Raw genomic sequence first — 18,997 nt, 5'->3', positions numbered from 1 at the left:
AACGGCTGTTCCACCTGCGTCAGGAGACGAGGAGCGTACAGGATTTTGCTTTAGAGTTTAGGACTTTGGCAGCAGGAGCAGGATGGAACGACAGGGCCTTGATTGATCATTTTAGATGTAGTCTCAGGGAGGACGTCCGCAGGGAGCTGGCATGTCGGGACACCACATTCACACTGGATGGACTTATCGATCTGGCTATCCGTCTCGACAACCTGCTGGCTGCTCGCGGGCGTTCGGATCAGGTCCTGTCGTTTCCTATCCCCAGCCCCCCTGTTCCTATCCCTATGGAATTAGGAGGTACGGCTTCGAGGGGGACCGGAGGAGGAGTGTCCCCTGCACCAGTTGTGGTCGACGAGGGCACACGTCGGACCGGTGCTGGAGGAACTCGTCTAGGAGTCGGGAGGATAGGCGGAACACTGCTCGATCACCCCAGGTGAGTAAGCACCAAACTCATTCAGAGCTTCCTGTCGGTCATGTGTTTGTATTGATTTCTTTCCCTGGGTTTTCCCCCTCTCTACAGCATAAGGCGCTAGTCGATTCAGGCGCAGCTGGGAATTTTATGGATCGTGGGCTTGCGTTAAGGCTAGGGATTCCCCTGGTGTCGTTAGATCGACCTTTCCCCGTGCACTCCTTAGATAGCCGACCATTAGGGTCAGGAGAAATTAGGGAGGCTACGGTGCCGCTGGACATGGTAACGCAGGGTGATCATAAGGAGCAGATTAGCCTGTTCCTTATAGATTCACCTGCGTTTCCACTGGTGTTGGGGGTTCCTTGGTTAGCTCAACACAACCCGCTGATTTCCTGGCGACAGGGGGCTCTTAAGGGGTGGTCAGAGGAGTGTTCAGGTAGGTGTATAGGAGTTGCAGTTGGTGCAACTATGGTGGAGAGTCCAGACCAAGTTTCCACCGTGCGCATTCCCTCTGAATATGCCGATTTGGCTATCGCCTTTAGTAAAGGGAAGGCGACCCAATTACCACCTCATCGTCGAGAGGACTGCGCGATAAACCTTCTGGAAAAAGCTGCACTTCCTAGGAGTCACGTGTATCCATTGTCCCAGGAGGAGACAGTTGCGATGGAAACATATGTTTCTGAATTGCTGGGACAGGGGTACATTCAGCCCTCCATATCACCCGTCTCCTCGAGTTTCTTTTTTGTGAAGAAGAAGGATGGAGGTCTGCATCCGTGTATTGATTATAGAGGTCTAAATTCCATCACAGTGGGGTTTAGTTACCCACTACCTCTCATCGCTACGGCAATGGAATCATTTCACGGGGTGCGCTTCTTCACAAAACTGGACCTGAGGAGCGCGTATAATCTGGTACGTATCCAGGGAGGAGATGAGTGGAAAACCGCATTTAGTACTACTTCTGGTCATTATGAGTACTGTGTCATGCCATACGGGTTTAAGAATGCTCCAGCCGTTTTCCAATCCTTCGTAGATGAGATGATTCTCCGAGACCTGCTCGGGCAGGGAGTGGTAGTGTACATTGATGACATCTTGATCTATTCTGCCACACGCGCGGAGCATGTGTCTCTGGTGCATACGGTACTTGGGCGACTACTGGAGCATGACCTGTATTGCAAGGCGGAGAAATGTGAGTTTTTCAAACAGTCCGTTTCCTTCCTGGGGTATCGTATTTCCACCTCCGGGGTGGTGATGGAGGATGATCGCGTTACAGCCGTGCGTAATTGGCCGACTCCGACCACGGTGAAAGAAGTGCAGCGGTTTTTAGGGTTTGCCAATTACTACCGGAGGTTTATCCGGGGTTTTGGTCAGGTGGCTGCTCCCATCACCTCACTGCTGAAGGGAGGACCGGTGCGCTTGCGCTGGTCAGCAGAGGCGGGCAGAGCTTTTAGTCGTCTGAAGGAGCTGTTCACCAATGCGCCCGTGTTGGCGCATCCGGACCCCTCTTTAGCGTTCATAGTGGAGGTGGATGCGTCCGAGGCTGGGGTTGGAGCCGTGCTGTCCCAACGCTCGGGCGTGCCATCCAAGCTCCGCCCATGTGCTTTCTTTTCGAGCAAGCTCAGCCCAGCGGAGCGAAACTATGATGTGGGGGACCGGGAGTTGTTAGCTGTAGTCAAGGCTCTGAAGGTGTGGAGACATTGGCTTGAGGGGGCTAAATAGCCTTTTCTCATCTGGACTGACCATCGTAATCTCGAGTACATCCGGGCAGCAAAGAGACTAAATCCACGTCAGGCTAGATGGACCATGTTTTTTACCAGGTTCCAGTTTACCCTCACATATCGGCCAGGCTCCCAAAACACCAAAGCTGACGCACTGTCTCGCCTCTATGATACCGAGGAACGGTCAGTTGAGCCAACTCCCATCATTCCACTGTCATGTCTCGTGGCACTGGTGGTATGGGAGGTGGACGCTGAGATAGAGAGGGCCTCACGGTCAGAGCCGGCTCCTCCTAACTGTCCAGTAGGGACCAAGTACGTGCCGAGGGTGGTCCGGGACAAGCTGATTAGGTGGGCTCATACTCTTCCCTCCTCGGGTCATCCTGGTATCAAGAGGACAGTGCAGAGTCTGAGAGGGAGATACTGGTGGCCCACACTGGCTAAAGACGTGAGATTTTATGTCTCCTCCTGCTCAGTGTGTGCTCAGAGCAAGGCTCCTCGGCACCTGCCTAGAGGGAAATTACAACCCCTCCCCGTTCCACAACGGCCGTGGACACACTTATCGGTGGATTTTCTTACCGACCTTCCCCCGTCCCAGGGAAGTACTACGATCCTGGTCGTTGTGGATCGGTTTTCTAAGTCCTGTCGCCTCATTCCGTTGCCCGGTCTCCCTACGGCCCTGCAGACTGCTGAGGCTTTGTTTACCCATGTCTTCCGGCACTATGGGGTGCCTGAGGACATCGTCTCTGATCGGGGTCCCCAATTCACTTCCAGAGTATGGAGGGCGTTTGTGGAGAGACTGGGGGTCTCGGTTAGCTTAACCTCAGGCTTTCACCCCGAGAGTAATGGGCAGGTGGAGCGCGTAAACCAGGATGTGGGTAGGATTCTGCGGTCCTATTTTCGGGACCGGCCTGGTGAGTGGGCAAGGTATGTTCTATGGGCCGAACTAGCCCAGAACTCCTTACGCCACTCCTCTTCTAACTTGTCTCCTTTTGAGTGTGTGTTAGGTTACCAGCCGGTCCTGGCTCCATGGCATCAGAGTCAGACCGAGGCTCCTGCGGTGGAGGAATGGGTACAGCGCTCCAAGGACACCTGGAAAGCCGTTCAGGACTCATTACGGTTAGCGGGAGAACGGCAGAAGAGGAGCGCTGACCAGCACTGCAGTGAGACCCCCGTGTTTGCACCGGGGGACAGGGTCTGGCTCTCGACCCGAAACCTGTCCCTCCGCCTGCCCTGTCGGAAGCTGGGGCCGCAGTGTGTGGGGCCGTTCAAAGTCCTGAGGAGAATAAACGAGGTGTGTTACAGGTTACAACTTCCTAGAGATTACCGTATTATCCCCTCGTTTCATGTGTCTCTCCTCAGGCCGGTGGTGGCTGGTCCCCTGCAAGAAGGTGAGGTGCCTGAGGTCCCTCCGCCCCCTCTGGACATCGAGGGGTCCCCGGCGTACACAGTTCGAGTCATTCTGGACTCGAGACGCCGGGTGGGGGGCCTACAGTACCTCGTGGACTGTGAGGGGTATGGCCCGGAGGAGAGATGCTGGGTTCCGGTGAGGGACATTTTGGACCCTTCTCTCCTGATAGAATTCCACCGCCTCCACCCGGACCGCCCAGCACCTCGTCCTCCGGGTCGTCCTCGAGGACGGTGGCGGCGCGCTGCAGGAGCCGCGCGTCAGGGGGGGGTACTGTCACGACTTCCGCCGAGGTTGGCTCTCCTGCCCGTTCAGGCGGTGCTCGGCGGTCGTCGTCACCGTCCGACTAGCCACTACCGATCCCTTTTCGTGTATCTGTTGGTTTTGTCTGATTGGTTTCACCTGTGTGTTGTTTAGTTTATTAGTGTCTGTATATATAGTAGGTTGTCCCGCCCTTGTTTTGTGCGGGATTGTTTATTTGTCTTCTATGTCTGTCGGTGTATCTTGTGTTCTTATTCTCCGGTTCGTCTTTTATCCTGTGTTGGATTGTTCACCCTGTGTTATTGGGTTGACCGTGTTTCTTGTTCACCGGAGAATAAACTTTCATATCGCTATCTACTCTCTGCGCCTGATTCCACCCACCTTGATTAGACGTGACAGTATACATAATCATGCATGATGGATGCGTCTCCCTGTCAGGAATGCCATGCCATGGTTGCCCTTAGTTTGAAGATTACCAACACAGAGTGATGAGCTCAAATGGACAGAAGCCTTCAATATGGCAGACCAATCCGAACTCCTCTCTCGGCATGTCCAGCACACTCATTATCTCAGCCAATCATGGCTAGTGAGAAGCTTACAAGAGAAACAGAATCAGGGTTTTAAATCAGAGCAGAAAAGAAGAAGAGGGTACAAGAGATAACAAAAGTGAAAGTATTTGCATTTGTATAAGCATTTGATGGGAGTCTTTTGATTATCTTGACTGGAAAACCTTTGGTAACTATTCACTGTAAAATTGTTGGATAGATCTGTAAATTGAGGTGGTGTGGAGTGTGAAAAGATTAGTATAACTGTTATACAGGTCCAAAAGTCTGATTATTATGACTATAATTATAACAGATTCAGACCCCTTCACTTTTTCCACATTTTGTTACGTTACAGCCTCATTCGAAAACTGATTAAATATGTTTTCCCCCCTCATCAATCTACACACAATACCCCATAATGACATAGCAAAAACAGGTTATTTTGTTTAGCAAATTTATTAAAAACACAAAACTGAAATATCACAGTTTCATAAGTATTCAGACCCTTTACTTTGTTGAAGCACCTTTGGCAGTCATTACAGCCTCGAGTCTTCTTGGGTATGACACTACAAGCTTGGGACACCTGTATTTGTGGAGTTTCTCCCATTCTTCTCTGCAGATCCTATCAAGCTCTGTCAGGTTGGATGGGGAGCATCCCTTTACAGCTATTTTCAGGTCTACACAGAGATGTTAAATTGGGTTAAAGTCTGGGCTCTGGCTGGACCATTCAAGGACATTCAGAGACTTTTCCCGAAGCTACTCATGTCTTTGCTGTATTCTTAGGTCATTGTCCTGTTAGAAGGTGAACCGTAGCCCCAGTCTGAGGTCCTGAGCGCTCTTGAGCAGGTTTTCATCAAGGATTTCTCTGTACTTTGCTCCGTTCATATTTCTCAAATGTCTAGTCCCCCACAGTCCCTGCCGCTGAAAAACACTCCCACAGTTTTGGTAAACTCCAAGTGGGCTGTCATGTGCCTTTTATTGAGGAGCGCTTCGGTCTGGCCAATCTACCAGAAGGGCCTGATTGGTGGACTGCTGCAGAGATGGTTACCCTTCTGGAAGTTTCTCCCATCTCCACAGAGGAACTCTGGAGCTCTGTCAGAGTGACCATTGGGTTCTTGGTCACCTCCCTGGCCAAGGCCCTTCTCCCCTGATTGCTCAGTTTACTGGGCAGCCAGCTATAGGAAGAGTCTTGGTGATTACAAACTTCTTCCATTTAAGAATGAAGGAGGCTACTCTGTTCATGGGGACCTTCAATGCTGCAGACATTTTTTGGTACCCTTCCCCAGATCTGTGCCTCATCAAAATCTTGTCTCGGAGCACTACGGACAATTCCTTCGACCTCATGGCTTGGTTTTTGCTATGAAATGCACTGTCAACTGTGGGACCTTAAATAGACAGGTGTGTGCCTTTGCAAATTACGTCCAATCAATTGAATTTCCCACAGGTGGACTCCAATCAAGTTGTCGAATCATCTCAAGGATGATCAATGGAAACAGGATGCACCTGAACTCAATTTTGAGTCTCATAGTAAAGGGTCTGAATTATTTTGTCATTATGGGGTATTATGTGGAGATTGTTAAGTGAAAATATTAATTTAATATACTTAAGAATAAGGCATTACGTAACAAAATGTGGAAAAAGTGAAGGGATCTGAATACTTTCTGAATGCACTGTATGTATCAAGATCTAGCTCAGTGTGTTCTAACCTGAGACAACTCAGACAAAATAGATGCTTCTTCAAATAATATTTGATCAACCAATAAATTCAGCAAAAAAAGAAATGTCCACTCACTGTCAACTGCGTATATTTTCAGCAAACTTAACATGTGTAAATATTTGTATGAACATAAGATTCAACAACTGAGACATAACTGAAGAAGTTCCACAGACATGTGACTAACATAAATTGAATAATGTGTCCCTGAACAAAGGGAGGGTCAAAATCAAAAGTAACAGTCAGTATTTGGTGTGGCCACCAGATGCATTAAGTACTGCAGTGCATTTCCTCCTCATGGACTGCACCAGATTTGCCAGTTCTTGCTGTGAGATGTTACCCCACACTTCCACCAAGGGACCTGCAAGTTCTCTGACATTTCTGGGGGGGATGGTCCTAGCCCTTACCCTCAGATTCAACAGGTTCCAGACGTGCTCAATGGTATTGAGATCCGGGCTCTTCGCTGGCCATGGCAAAACACTGACATTTCTGTCTTGCAGGAAATCACACACAGAACAAGCAGTATTGGCATTGTCATGCTGGAAGGTCATGTCAGGATGAGCCTGCAGGAAGGGTACCACATGAGGGAGGAGGTTGTCTTCCCTGTAACGCACAGCGTTGAGATTTCCTGCAATGACAACAAGCTCAGTCCGATGATGCTGTGACACACCGCCCCAGACCATGACGGACCCTCCACCTCCAAATCGATTCCGCTCCAGAGTACAGGCCTCAGTGTAACGTTCATTCCTTTGATGATAAACACGAATCCAACCATCACCCCTCGTGAGACAAAACAACAAATCGTCAGTGAAGAGCACTTTTTGCCAGTTCTGTCTGGTCCAGTGACGGTGGGTTTGTGCCCATAGGTGACGTAGTTGCCTGGTGATGTCTGGTGAGGACCTGCCTTACAACAAGCCAACAAGCCCTCAGTCCAGCCTCTCTCAGTCTAATCCGGACAGTCTGAGCACTGATGGAAGGATTGTGTGTTCATGGTGTAACTCGGCAGTTGTTGTTGCCATCCCGTACCTGTCCCACAGGTGTGATGTTCGGATGTACCGATCCTGTGCAGGTGTTGTTACACATGGTCTGCCACTGCGAGGACAATCAGCAGTCCATCCTGTCTCCCTGTAGTTCTGTGCCCTGACCACATCTGCAGTCCTCATGCCCCCTTGCAGCATGCCTAAGGCAAATTCACGCAGATGAGCAGGGACCCTGGGCATCTTTTTTTTTGTGTTTTTCAGAGTCAGTAGAAAGGCCTCTTTAGTGTCCTAAGTTTTCATAACTGTGACTTTAATTGCCTACCGTCTGTAAACTGTTAGTGTCTTAACGACCGTTCCACAGGTGCATGTTCATGAATTGTTTATGGTTCATTGAACAAGTATTTAAACCCTTTACAATGAAGATCTGTGAAGTTATTTGGATTTTTACAAATGATCTTTGACAGGCAGGGTCCTGAAAAAGGGACGTTTCTTTTTTTGCTGAGTTTGTTCTCTTTATCTATTTAAAACATACCCCCCACCAAAAACAAAATCTATGGTAGTGCAATTCTTCAGAAGAGATTATCTAGATCTACTTAGCTCAGCTCAGTAAAAGGGCACCTACTTGTCTCATTTATTTTTATCATGTCCTTGCTCTCAATCTCAGCATTCTACCAGAGACCTCACAAACACTTCAAGGGACTTGCGATGCAATGTGACTTGTAGCCATGTTACTCTTTCATTCTCTCTCTCTGAGTGTCGAGCTCAATACACATAAGACGAAGTGAATACACAGTGTTATTTCAGAAGGACCGTTTTCTTGGTTGACCACAGTGAGATAGTGTAAAGCGGCCCTCACTTCCTGTGTTGTATCATTTTCATTGTTGATATAGTAGTTAACTATGGAAGAAACACAAGAAAGCGATACGCACCACCCAAACTTTAAATAACAAAAAGTTTAAAGAGATGATATACCCGTATATTATTGCTACGTGTGCAGGTCTCTTATTTCTTTATCAGAGAACACCAGAAAGGTCTACAGCTACAATCTGCAATTAAACTCCCTTAAAGAAAATGATGTGTGATTAGAATTGGGTATTGTATTTGGCAGTGAAGAGTTTTAGGGCAAGTTATTGATTGGAAAAGTGGGGTCCGTCATAGCGCATTAGCTCTCGCGGGAGTAATCCACAGCAGGTTGCTGCCAGAAACATCTGCTGCCGGAGAGAAGTAATTAAAAACAGTATGTTGAGGTAGTCGCCATATAAACAGGAAATAAGATTGGGTGGTAATAGACATTTCACACTGACGGTGGGAGATGATTTTTACACAGCCACAGCTTTTTAATGGATGCAAACTGTGAGTGAGATGCCTCAAGGTCAATGATGGACTGGGGTATGAATGCATAGCATGGAATTGTGTGTGCGTGTGTGTGTGAAAAGAAGGCACATTTAATATTTTTCAGATCAAATTTACGCGGATTACAAAGTGGACAAAGTAAATCAGAACCCTTGAGGGTCATGAAAGCTAACTTTTTTTAATGTAAACAAAAAATCATTCTTCTCTTCTTGCGGACTTTTCTTTTCCATTATCATCACCATGTTCATCACTGAGGATTTGAGACACAATGGGGATAAACATCTATAAGAATTTCCCACACTGATCTGATATTTCCTCTACTCAATAGAAGACTACAATGCACCATGTGGCTGCTGCCTTTAAAGGTTACATTTGTTGCATATTTTGTTATGATGAGTCGGTTGGCTTGTAATCTGGTTAGAGTGAGGTACTGATATTGATAATGTCAAGGGTGTCGTCTCAATCCAGAGTAGGGCCAATATGATACCCCTTATGCATTGAGTGTGGATTAGAATGCCTAGAAATAGTGAATACAGTCATATAAACTATATAAATTAGTCAGTTAAATAGTATTCATTCATTTGTTAGAGATGCTTTGCTTCTGAGGTAAATCTTCAGAAATAAAGTTGCAAATCATCTCTTTTCTTCAGATTGTCTATACCATATGGTGTGTTGTGTTCTTACCAATCTGTTGTTGACAACAGTCTGTGTCTCTTCCTGTGACAACCATCATGTGGTTGGCATCATGTCTGTGTTTCCGTCACTGCTTCTTTAGCTTGGAGTCAGGCTGTTAAATGTTCACCAGAAATTGTTCTGGTCTATAATATAATATATAATATATACCTGCTATGAGCATACTCCTATGGAGTCCAGCACTATGTGTATTAGAGAATTCAATTCAGTCATACAAATTCAAAATTATTAAATTCAGATTCAATTTGTGGTGGCACTAATATCATTCCATACAGCACCCTGAGAAAACAACAATATAGGCTAATTTACCTAGTGTACATGTATTGGTGGACAGGCATATGTAGGCCTATGTGGGCTGGGTTAGGTTTGGTTGTCCCAAACTAATAAAACATACCCTCAACTTTCTTAGGCATGTGCCCCTGCTATTTTACAAACTACTTTACAAACAAGCATCCAGTGAATAAAGGACACATTCGTGTTATAAAGCAACCAATCTACTTCACAAGTACAATTGAAGTCGGAAGTTGACATACACTTAGGTTGGAGTCATTAAAACTGTTTTTCAATCACTTCACAAATTTCTTGTTCACAAACTACAGTTTTGGAAAGTCGGTTCGGACATCTACTTGTGCATGACACAAGAAATGTTTCCAACAGTTGTTGACAGACAGATTATTTCACTTCACTCTGTATCACAATTCCACTGGGTCAGAAGTTAATATACACTAAGTTGACTGTGCCTTTAAATAGCTTGGAACATTACAGAAAATGATGTCATGGCTTTAGAACCTTCTGATAGGCTAATTTACATAATTTGAGTCAATTGTAGGTGTACCTGTGGATGTATTTCAATGCCTACCTTCAAACCCAGTGCCTCTTTGTTTGACATCATGGCAAAATCAAAAGAAACCAGCCTAGACCTCAGAAAACAAATTGTAGACACCAATAGTCTGGTTCATCTTTGGCAGCAATTTCCAAACGCCTGAAGGTACCACGTTCATCTTTACAAACAATAGTGCTCAAGTATAAACACCATGGGACCACACAGCCTTCATACTGCTCAGGAAGGAGACGCGTTCTGTCTCCTAGAGATGAACATACTTTTGTGCGAAAAGTGCAAATCAATCCCACAACAACAGCAAAGGACCTTGCGAAGATGCTGGAGGAAACAGGTACAAAATATCTATATCCATAGTAAAACGATTCCTATATCGACATAACATGAAAAGCCGCTCAGCAAGGAAGAAGCCACTGCTCCAAAACCATCCATAAAAAAGCCAGACTAAGGTTTGCAACTGTGAAGCACAGGGGTGGCAGCATCATTTTGTGTCGTTGCTTTGCTTCAGGAGGGACTGGTGCACTTCACAAAATAGAGAAGGAAAATGATGCGGATGTATTGAAGCAACATCTAAAGACATAAGTCAGGAAGTTAAAGCTTCGTCGCAAATGGGTCTTCCAAAAAGACAGTGACCCCAAGCATACTTCCAAAGTTGTGGCAAAATGGCTTAAGGACAACAAAGTCAAGGTATTGGAGTGGCAATCATAAAGCCCTTACCTCAATCCTATAGAAAATGTGTGGGCAGAACTGAAGAAGCAAGGAGGCCTACAAACCTGACTCAGTTACACCAGCTCTGTCAGGAGGAATGGGCCAAAATTCACCCAACTTATTGTGGGAAGCTTGTGGAAGGCTACCCAAAATGTTTGACCCAAGTTAAACAATTTAAAGGCAATGCTACCAAATACTAATTGAGTGTATGTAAACTTCTGACCCACTGGGAATGTGATGAAAGAAATAAAAGCTGAAATAAATCATTCTCTCTACTATTATTCTGAAGTTTCACATTTTTAAAATAAAGTGGTGATCCCTAACTAACCTAAGACAGGGATTTTTTTTACTTTGATTAAATGTCAGGAATTGTGAAACACTGAGTCTAAGGTGTATGTAAACTTCCAACTTCAACTGTAAACGTTCTACTGTATTATCTTTCTCTTTCTATATAACACTGCCCTCTTGAGGCTCAGATAAGTTACTGTGGTTGTGTCTGGCAAGCAGTGTGGGCCTACAGTGGAGTCTGATCAACATTACTGATATGGATGGACATTCATTGTATCTTTCTGAGGAATACCACATGATCTTGAACACCTCAAAAGCAGACAAGATATTATTTATTTCCATTTATTTTTTATTCAAAATTAAATGGTTTGATATCAACACACAGTCATCACATTAATCAAAAACAGAGGGGAACCCTTATTGTGAACAAAGGAATAAAAAAATGTGATCCACTTGGTAAAAAAAATATGGATGTCATTGACTCTGATAAAATGAATGGAGGGACATAGTTACAGTTAGTACATGGTGTTGACATATTTTACATTTATCAATAATCAAAAGGTACATTGAAGAATAATGCAGGAAGTGTATACACAAAAGGTATAATCAACATTGTCTTATTTTCATTCCTCAGCATTGTGATGTTCCAAAGCTTTCTATTCTATAGTCAGAGTCTCTGAAACTATGAAGTAATATTCAGCTGTCCATTTTGGGACATATTTTCATGCCAGTGTCCATGCTATCTAATATTGTCCTTATATGCTCATATGTGTTTCTGCTTTTGATCAAGTTGTCACTGTATTTGCAAGAGGCAAAACACGTGTCACTGTATTGTAGTGCAGAGCGATAAGTGTTATTTGAGATAATTTTTTTAACCAATCACTTTTTTTTAAACATTAAATGCATTTCTAAATAATGACATTAACATATTTTTGATGCCATCGCCTGCCTTTTTTTTCCTGACACTGACAGTGGGTTGAATGCTGTAACAACACAGAAAAAAATAGTTTAAAATATAGTTAACTACCATGATGGTAATTTGGTAGCCCATTACTGCCATCATTATTAACCATAACTTTACTTTAATAAAATATTTCAGTTGTGTATATTACTTCGTTTTTATTTGATGACTTTATTATTTTTCATTCCTTAAAGCCATCATCTCATCTCTGCTCAGGCAGTAGCAGCCAGCCAGCCTGTCAGCCAGACATCCATCTAAAGTTATCTCTGTGCATCCCATTGAACAAGTCATCCTTTTTAGCTAGGTGAGTAACTAGCTGGCTGACAAAATAATTGTATTAGTTGTTGAAAGTAGATAAGGCATACTTTCAAGACTGCTTATTACCAACTACTACAACTATCAATTGGGTAGAGCTACCTCACGAACTGTCTCTATCCTTCTGGTCTATGTGTCCGCCTCTGTCCGGGACTGGGAAGAACATGCGCAATGGATTATGGTAATTGTAGTTAATTACCACAGTTCTGTGCTGAACTAGGTTGAATATTTGCCTGGCGTCCCACATAGTTATTATGTGTGTTTAAGGGGTAAAACGAAAGCAACCGACTGTTGACGAAAGTTGAGGAGTGGTCGGAGGAGGTGCATCTGTGACAACCAAAGTCAAACACTAATGTGGTTTTCCAACAGCAAGGCTCAGATCAACATGGCAGTGCTGACATTGTTAATAAAAGTTTTTCTTTGTGAGTGTGTGTTCTGGGGATTGGAGCCATGTTTATTTCAACAATTATAAACTGCAATCAGTGAGAAACAGCCTCAAATATCAAACTCATTTGAATTACTCAACTGTATATATGAATCGTATCAAAATGTGTTCCCATTTCAATCATGTCTTTGGTCACGTTTGTGTGAGTCAATGACAATAGATCCTCCCACAATGCAGGTGATGGCTGCAGACTGAAGTCATGGTAGTTTGTAAAGCATATGCAGTCGACACGTAGGCGCAATGATGGTCATCGACTTGACAAAAGTGATCCGCTCAAATGCGCCCATTGACTACGTTTCTCTCATTAATGATTGAATTTCTCTCTAGAGAAACAGCACGTTGAGCTCACAAAAAAAGCAGAACTATATGGAATTCAAATAATTGAAAGGATGTCGGTAAATTAGTTGTTTAATAACAAGGGATTTTTTTTACGGTGAATCGCTCAGCACTACTGTATTGGCAAGAGGCAGAAACAGTTTGTTACCTTGGCTGTCCTAAGTGGCTCTATTTCCAGAGGGCGTGAGATACCTCTTTAAACTGTTAATCAGTTATACAGTTATAGTTCAGTCTATCTCCTCAGACATCCTCTTGCAATTTACTGACGTAAATGTCTAACAATCAAAAGGTTGCGAGTTCAAATCTCATCATGGACAACGGATAAGCATTTGAGCTAATTAGCAACTTTCAACTACTTACTACTTTTTAGCTACTTTGCAACTACTTAGCATGGTAGCTAACCCTTCCCCTAACCTGAACCCTTTAATAACCTAACTCCTAAACGTAACCCTAACCTTAACCCCTAAACTTAACCCTTAGCCTACAGTAGCTAACATTAGCCACCTAGCTAACATTAGACACCTAGCTAGAAATCATAACATATCATGTGTTTTTCAAAATCATAACATATAGTATGTTATTCAAATAGTTTGCTGGTTGTTTGCATACCAGTCTGTTTCCTGGTCATTGACTAACCAGTCTGTCAGCTGGTCGTTGGCTCAAAGGTTTGTTGGCTGGTCGTGGGCTCACCGGTCTGTTGGCTGGTCTGTTTTCTGGTTGATGGCTCTCCGATCTGTTGGTTGGTCTTTGACTCACCGGTCTGTTGGTTGGTTGTCACTCACCTTTGGCCATTCTGTTGGACACACTGTTCGTATCTAGTGCTGTTGAGGTGGATCTTCTTACCATCTACGACATCTCTGGATGAACCCTCGGGCGATGTCCGTACTGCGCTGGAGAAGGACACGCTCACCTGCCTCTTCAGGATCTTCAGCACCTTCCTCTTGTAACCCTTACAGGCAAAGAAGTAGATAAATGGATCCAGGCAGGAGTTAAGGTTCATCAGACAAACAGTGAAGTGTAAGGAGATCTGGAAGGCAGTGAGTTCAGCACAGTCCGTTTCATAGATCAGCTTTCGGATCATGTATTGGAGGAGGTTGATGTGGTAGGGGCTGAAACACACCACGAACACCAGGGAGACGCAGCAGATCACCCCAACGGCTTTGCGGCTGCGCCCCGACTTGTCCGTTAAGTGATTGGTCTTTGCCGAGAGGCGGAGTTTACAGCACAGTATGGAGTAGCACAATAAGATAGTCACCACGGGGACTCCATAGCCTAGGAACACGGCGCCGATCAGCATGTAGGCGATGTTGGGCACCTGTTCAAAGTTAGGATACTCCATACAAGTGATGAAGCCATCAGACTCCACATTAGTCATGGGCATGGAGAGGAGGGGCAAAGTTTGCATTAAGACCAGCAACCACACCCCAACGCAGATGAACCGGACATTGGAGACCTTCCGGAAGCGTGCGAACCGGAGCGGCAAGACCACAGCAATGAATCGGTCCACACTGAGGCAGGTCATAAAGTTGACCCCGGCATATGTGTTGATGTAGAAGATCAGCCCTGTGATCTTACACAGGGAATCCCCCAGGGGCCAGTGGAAGCCCAGGGCGTAGTAGATTATCCGTAACGGTAGTGACAGTGTGAACAGGATGTCAGAGATTACCAGGTTGGCGGAGTAGAGCGTGGTGGAGTTCATCTTCTTTAGGTTGGGCCGGATGACATGCAGCGCCAGGGCGTTGCCCAGCAACCCCACGGAGAAGACGATGCTGTAGAAGAGGGGCATGAGGACTCGGGCGTACTCCAGGTGGTCATACAGTGTCGTGCAGGTGTTTGAGTCATTGAGGGTGGGGGTAGGGGTTGGGTTTGCATGGCTGGAGGTCCTCATCACCTCCATAATTGGGCTAGTGGCTATTGTGAAGCTAGCTATAGCCGTAAAAAGAAGAAACATTGTTTGCATTTAGATTTACACATGACTATTGACTGAATGAATATCAGAGGAGGCTTGTGAGAGGAGCTATAGAAGGACAGGCTCATTGTAATGGCTGGAACAAAATGAATGGAACATAGTTAAACATGTGATTTCCATATGATTGATTTGGTTGATACCGTTCAATTTATTTAATTCCAGCCATTACAATGAGCCTGTCTTCCTATAGCTTCTCCCACCATCCTCCTCTGATGGATATAGATGTATAGGTACACATAATTATATCCTGTATAAATTCATGTCTATAATAAGCATGTTTCCATCCACAGTTTTTACATGAGTAAAAATCACAAAAGCTGGGATGAAAATAGGAAGTTAACTTGGAGTCACACGATGATACGGAGGAACACACAGTAAATTAGGCTACAGATGAAATAAGTTACGATGAACTTCACAGGGTGGTGAAAGTGCATAGCACAGGACTTTGGTGGCACCTTAATTGGGGAGGACAGGCAAATGGTAATGGCTGGAGCGGAATTGGTGGAAAGGTATCAACAACATCAAACACATGGCTTCCATGTGTTTGATGATATTCCATTCGTGCCGTTCCAGGCATTATTATGAGCCGTCCCCTCAGCAGCCTCCATTGGTGCACAGTGATCTTGACGCTCCTTAAATACATATCCAATAAATAGAGGGTCTTATTCTGGTGAAATGATGATCGATGCTTGACTGACGTTTGACAAATAAAATTATTCTGGCTCTTATCCATAATCATGTAGACTAGCCTACCCACACAGTTTACCCACACTGTATCTTCAAGCTGTTGTCTAGAGCGCACATGCCAAGACCAGATTAGGCACATTTGCTTTTTTACAACAGTTTTTTATTCGGTACATGAAAACATACATTTTGTGTGCACTATGTCAAGTCTGTTTGGTGGAAACACCACTGGTGGGAACATTTGCATATTTTCTTAATACAGATTTTTGAATATTTGCATAAAAATGTGTCGCCAATTGTTTGGAAACTTAGCTAGTGAGAAGGATTTGGCTTGTAGTAATGTGAAAATGACATCCTACTGCTTGGCACTTATTGTGTCCTGTCCCCTATTTAGAGCGTGATTTGAAGTCACAGCTATGGAACTTGTTACTCTAAGTATGATTTTGCATGAACGGATCAGATGGGTATCTATAATGGGAAATTCTGCTTTCAGGAAGGAAGTAAAACTATTCTTTCTCAATGTGTTTGGATACTGACCTCAAAGGTCTGAAGGAGATAGCTGCTTTCTACACAAGTCATATCGGTAAAACTTGATAGTAACTTTATTGAAAAAGCTTTAAAAACCTCTTAAATGTAACTAAATGTAATCAGAAATGTAATGTACGTAATCCGAACAATAACTAGTAATCCTGCAGACTCAGAGAAATCTCACTGTTGAGGACACAAACTCAAATAAACAGTACAAATATAATGAAAATATGAAGTATTTTAAATGATGTATGAATAAGGCTTGAAACGACTTATATTTTTTCTAAATATGGAATAATTCATTTATAAAACGACTAACTATAAGATTTCACTTTCCTTATAAATGTAAAATACATATTTTTATACTTAGTGTTAAAGAAAATGTGCATATTTTCTAAAGGTCTCTCTTAATTAAAACGTCTGCCCCCATCGCTGTGGACGTCTCACAGAGCTCCAACTTGGCTTTTTGAACTCGTTAGGAACTCATCTTTCCTCTCATATTAATGTTGTCCGTCTATGACAAACAGAAAGTGATTTTTGTTTAAAATCGATGAATTATTTTAAATTATTGCCTATAAATCGAGCTCTGAATATGCTACAGCAACTCTCCTACGGCTGTGACGTAGGGTTCAGCTAGGAAATGATGGATAGCGAGAAGAGAGAATGAAATGGTAGGAGGGACATGCCAGCTTCAAGTGGTGTCAGATTTCACATCCTGCTTCACACAGGCAAACGAGACATACTCCTATGTCCGTGAGAATCAAGGCTACGGCTCGATGCAAGCCATTTTGATCTACATGTCCACAGATCGATTTATAAGAGATTTATATTCATGTCGGTCGGAACCGGTACTGGGGACTTTACATCAAAGTGACTTTAATAAATGTTTATGTAATGCTTTATACATTATTGTAAATGTTGCTCATAGAATGGAAGGATTGTATATACATATTTATAAATGTTTACAAATATATTTGTTGGCAGTTTATAAATCATGTATTAATGCCTATTTCTGATATTTTTTAAGAAGTGTTACTATAATTTGGATTAAAATGGTATTTTGATATTCTGCTTAACACTTAAAACCAATTGACCTATTCTTATTTCTCAAAATATATCAGGTCAATATGTTCAATATTTTTAACATGCTAAATGACCCATTTCAATGTTTTGTAACACCTTACTTTGAAGAAATTTGACACATGCATTCACTCCCATTGCACGCTAGCATATCTATTTCACCCATCTACCATTACTATCTATACAAAGCACATGCAGTTGACTTGGGTACAGCATGATGGAAGTCTACAAACAATACAAGGGGTTTTCACAGCACACAGCTGCGGTGGTCATGTCACAGAAAAATATTGGTGTTGAAAGACACTTGCACACTAGGAAGTCTACATCCCTAGGCACCCAGCCAGACCATATCCTTTTTTAGGAAAGTCAAAATGCGTGACCCTGGTCACAGCCCAGACATGAGACTGCTATCTAACAGAGCAGACTCAGGCTGGAAAATAAATATGTTTCCTGACCCATTAACACAAAGCCAAACCCAAGGGCTCTGGGTATTTATTTGTGAACTGCAGTTACAACTTTCACACAAGGTCAAAAGTCTTTTGTCTTTTTTTAAATAGACTTTTTCATTTTTTCCTTTGTACAAATGCTACAGCTTTTTATCTAGAGTAAAAACATGTTAAAAACAGTGTGGCCCCTGTAGAGGTCCTATAATTTGTTGTTCTATATATAATTGTGCGGTGGCCACAGCATTAGAGTCAGGCGTTAGAATGAGTCATTTAAACATCTTAACCTCTAGATATTTGAGCTATATTGTGAATCATGTCGTCATACAGCTTCATAATAAGTTAGCCACCTGCTGATTGGCTGTTGTTGACTTTGGAATAGTGTTGTACATTTCTAAGTCTATATTATTAAGTTATAAATTAGCCTGGTTTAACAGCCATGTCTCAGTCATTCAACAGCGTTATTTTCGTATGATAATAAGTTGTTTGATAATGTGAACCTAATGATTCATTGATTGTACATTGAACATGAGAAGAACATATTGTCCGCCATAGTTTACAGTTCTCAATACTGCAATTTTTTGTTTTGCAGCAATTGTTTGATTTTGAATTTAGCTTCCCAATACTTTCACACTTCTAACTGTCAAGTTGAAGTCAATATCAAGTTGAATAAATGAGAATGCTTACAAAATCAACAATTGATTAAACCAAACCACAAACGTGAACTTACCAACTGTATTTCTGTATTCTTCCAAAGTATGAGAGTTAAACAGGATAGTTCCTCCTTGGCATGAGATTATAATTGTTCTCTCAGAGTTCAGCAAAGACCACGTTGCCCCAGGCTTTTAGAGCAGAGTGACACATAGTGACAAATAGAGAACTAAGATTGAGTGGCGGGCTGGCTTTCGTAACCATAGTGACATCAAAATATCCTGTGTTACTGTTTATGCTCTTGAGTTTGTGGATCTCTCTGCTCTTTCTTTATCCCTCTCTCTGTGTCTCTCTCTCACTCGCTCACGCTCTCTCTCCCCTACTGTCTCTGTTTTTTGGTTAGGTGAAACTGGCACCTGCTGATGCCCATAAAAACCAAGCTGTCACATATATCTACACTTTTAATGTTTTTATTTTGAATACTGTAAAGAATATAAACATGGAACTAAATCTCAGATGTAGTTTTGTAACTTACTACTTGTGGTAGCCATCTCTTTTATAATTATAAACATATTGCTCATTTGTTGATAATAATTTTATAAATAATGAATGCCAACTTAGGTACAACTGATAGATAACCAAACAATAATTGATACATTTTGCTATCAGCTCCACC

The 18,997-nt window shown here is 43.2% G+C and overlaps 1 protein-coding gene and 1 long non-coding RNA gene across 2 annotated transcripts; one reads left to right on the top strand and one right to left on the bottom strand.

Annotated features, from left to right (window-relative positions):
• The first annotated feature begins 353 nt into the window (after window positions 1-353).
• Window positions 354-4,143, top strand: LOC135565286 (uncharacterized). Its single transcript, XR_010461481.1, has 2 exons — window positions 354-433; window positions 3,484-4,143. It is a non-coding gene; the product is annotated as an uncharacterized LOC135565286 (long non-coding RNA).
• A 7,094-nt stretch (window positions 4,144-11,237) lies between these two features.
• LOC115107044 (G-protein coupled receptor 183-like) lies at window positions 11,238-18,619 on the bottom strand. Its single transcript, XM_029630407.2, has 2 exons — window positions 18,401-18,619; window positions 11,238-14,892 (listed from the first exon to the last, which is right to left on the bottom strand). Exon 2 carries the CDS (start codon window positions 14,861-14,863, stop codon window positions 13,745-13,747), a length of 1,119 nt encoding a protein of 372 aa, XP_029486267.1. The 5' UTR covers window positions 14,864-14,892; window positions 18,401-18,619; the 3' UTR covers window positions 11,238-13,744.
• Between the last annotated feature and the right edge of the window lie 378 nt (window positions 18,620-18,997).

Source organism: Oncorhynchus nerka, linkage group LG3 (genome assembly GCF_034236695.1).
Source record: "Oncorhynchus nerka isolate Pitt River linkage group LG3, Oner_Uvic_2.0, whole genome shotgun sequence".
NCBI classification, from domain to species: Eukaryota; Metazoa; Chordata; class Actinopteri; order Salmoniformes; family Salmonidae; genus Oncorhynchus; species Oncorhynchus nerka.
Note: the sequence above shows the minus strand (reverse complement) of the source record. Positions and strands in the feature narration are given on the sequence as shown.

What these genes read in the sequence shown, in the direction of transcription:
- LOC115107044 (XM_029630407.2), bottom strand. Translation starts at nt 14,863, where the DNA reads ATGGAGGTGATGAGGACCTCCAGCCATGCAAACCCAACCCCTACCCCC.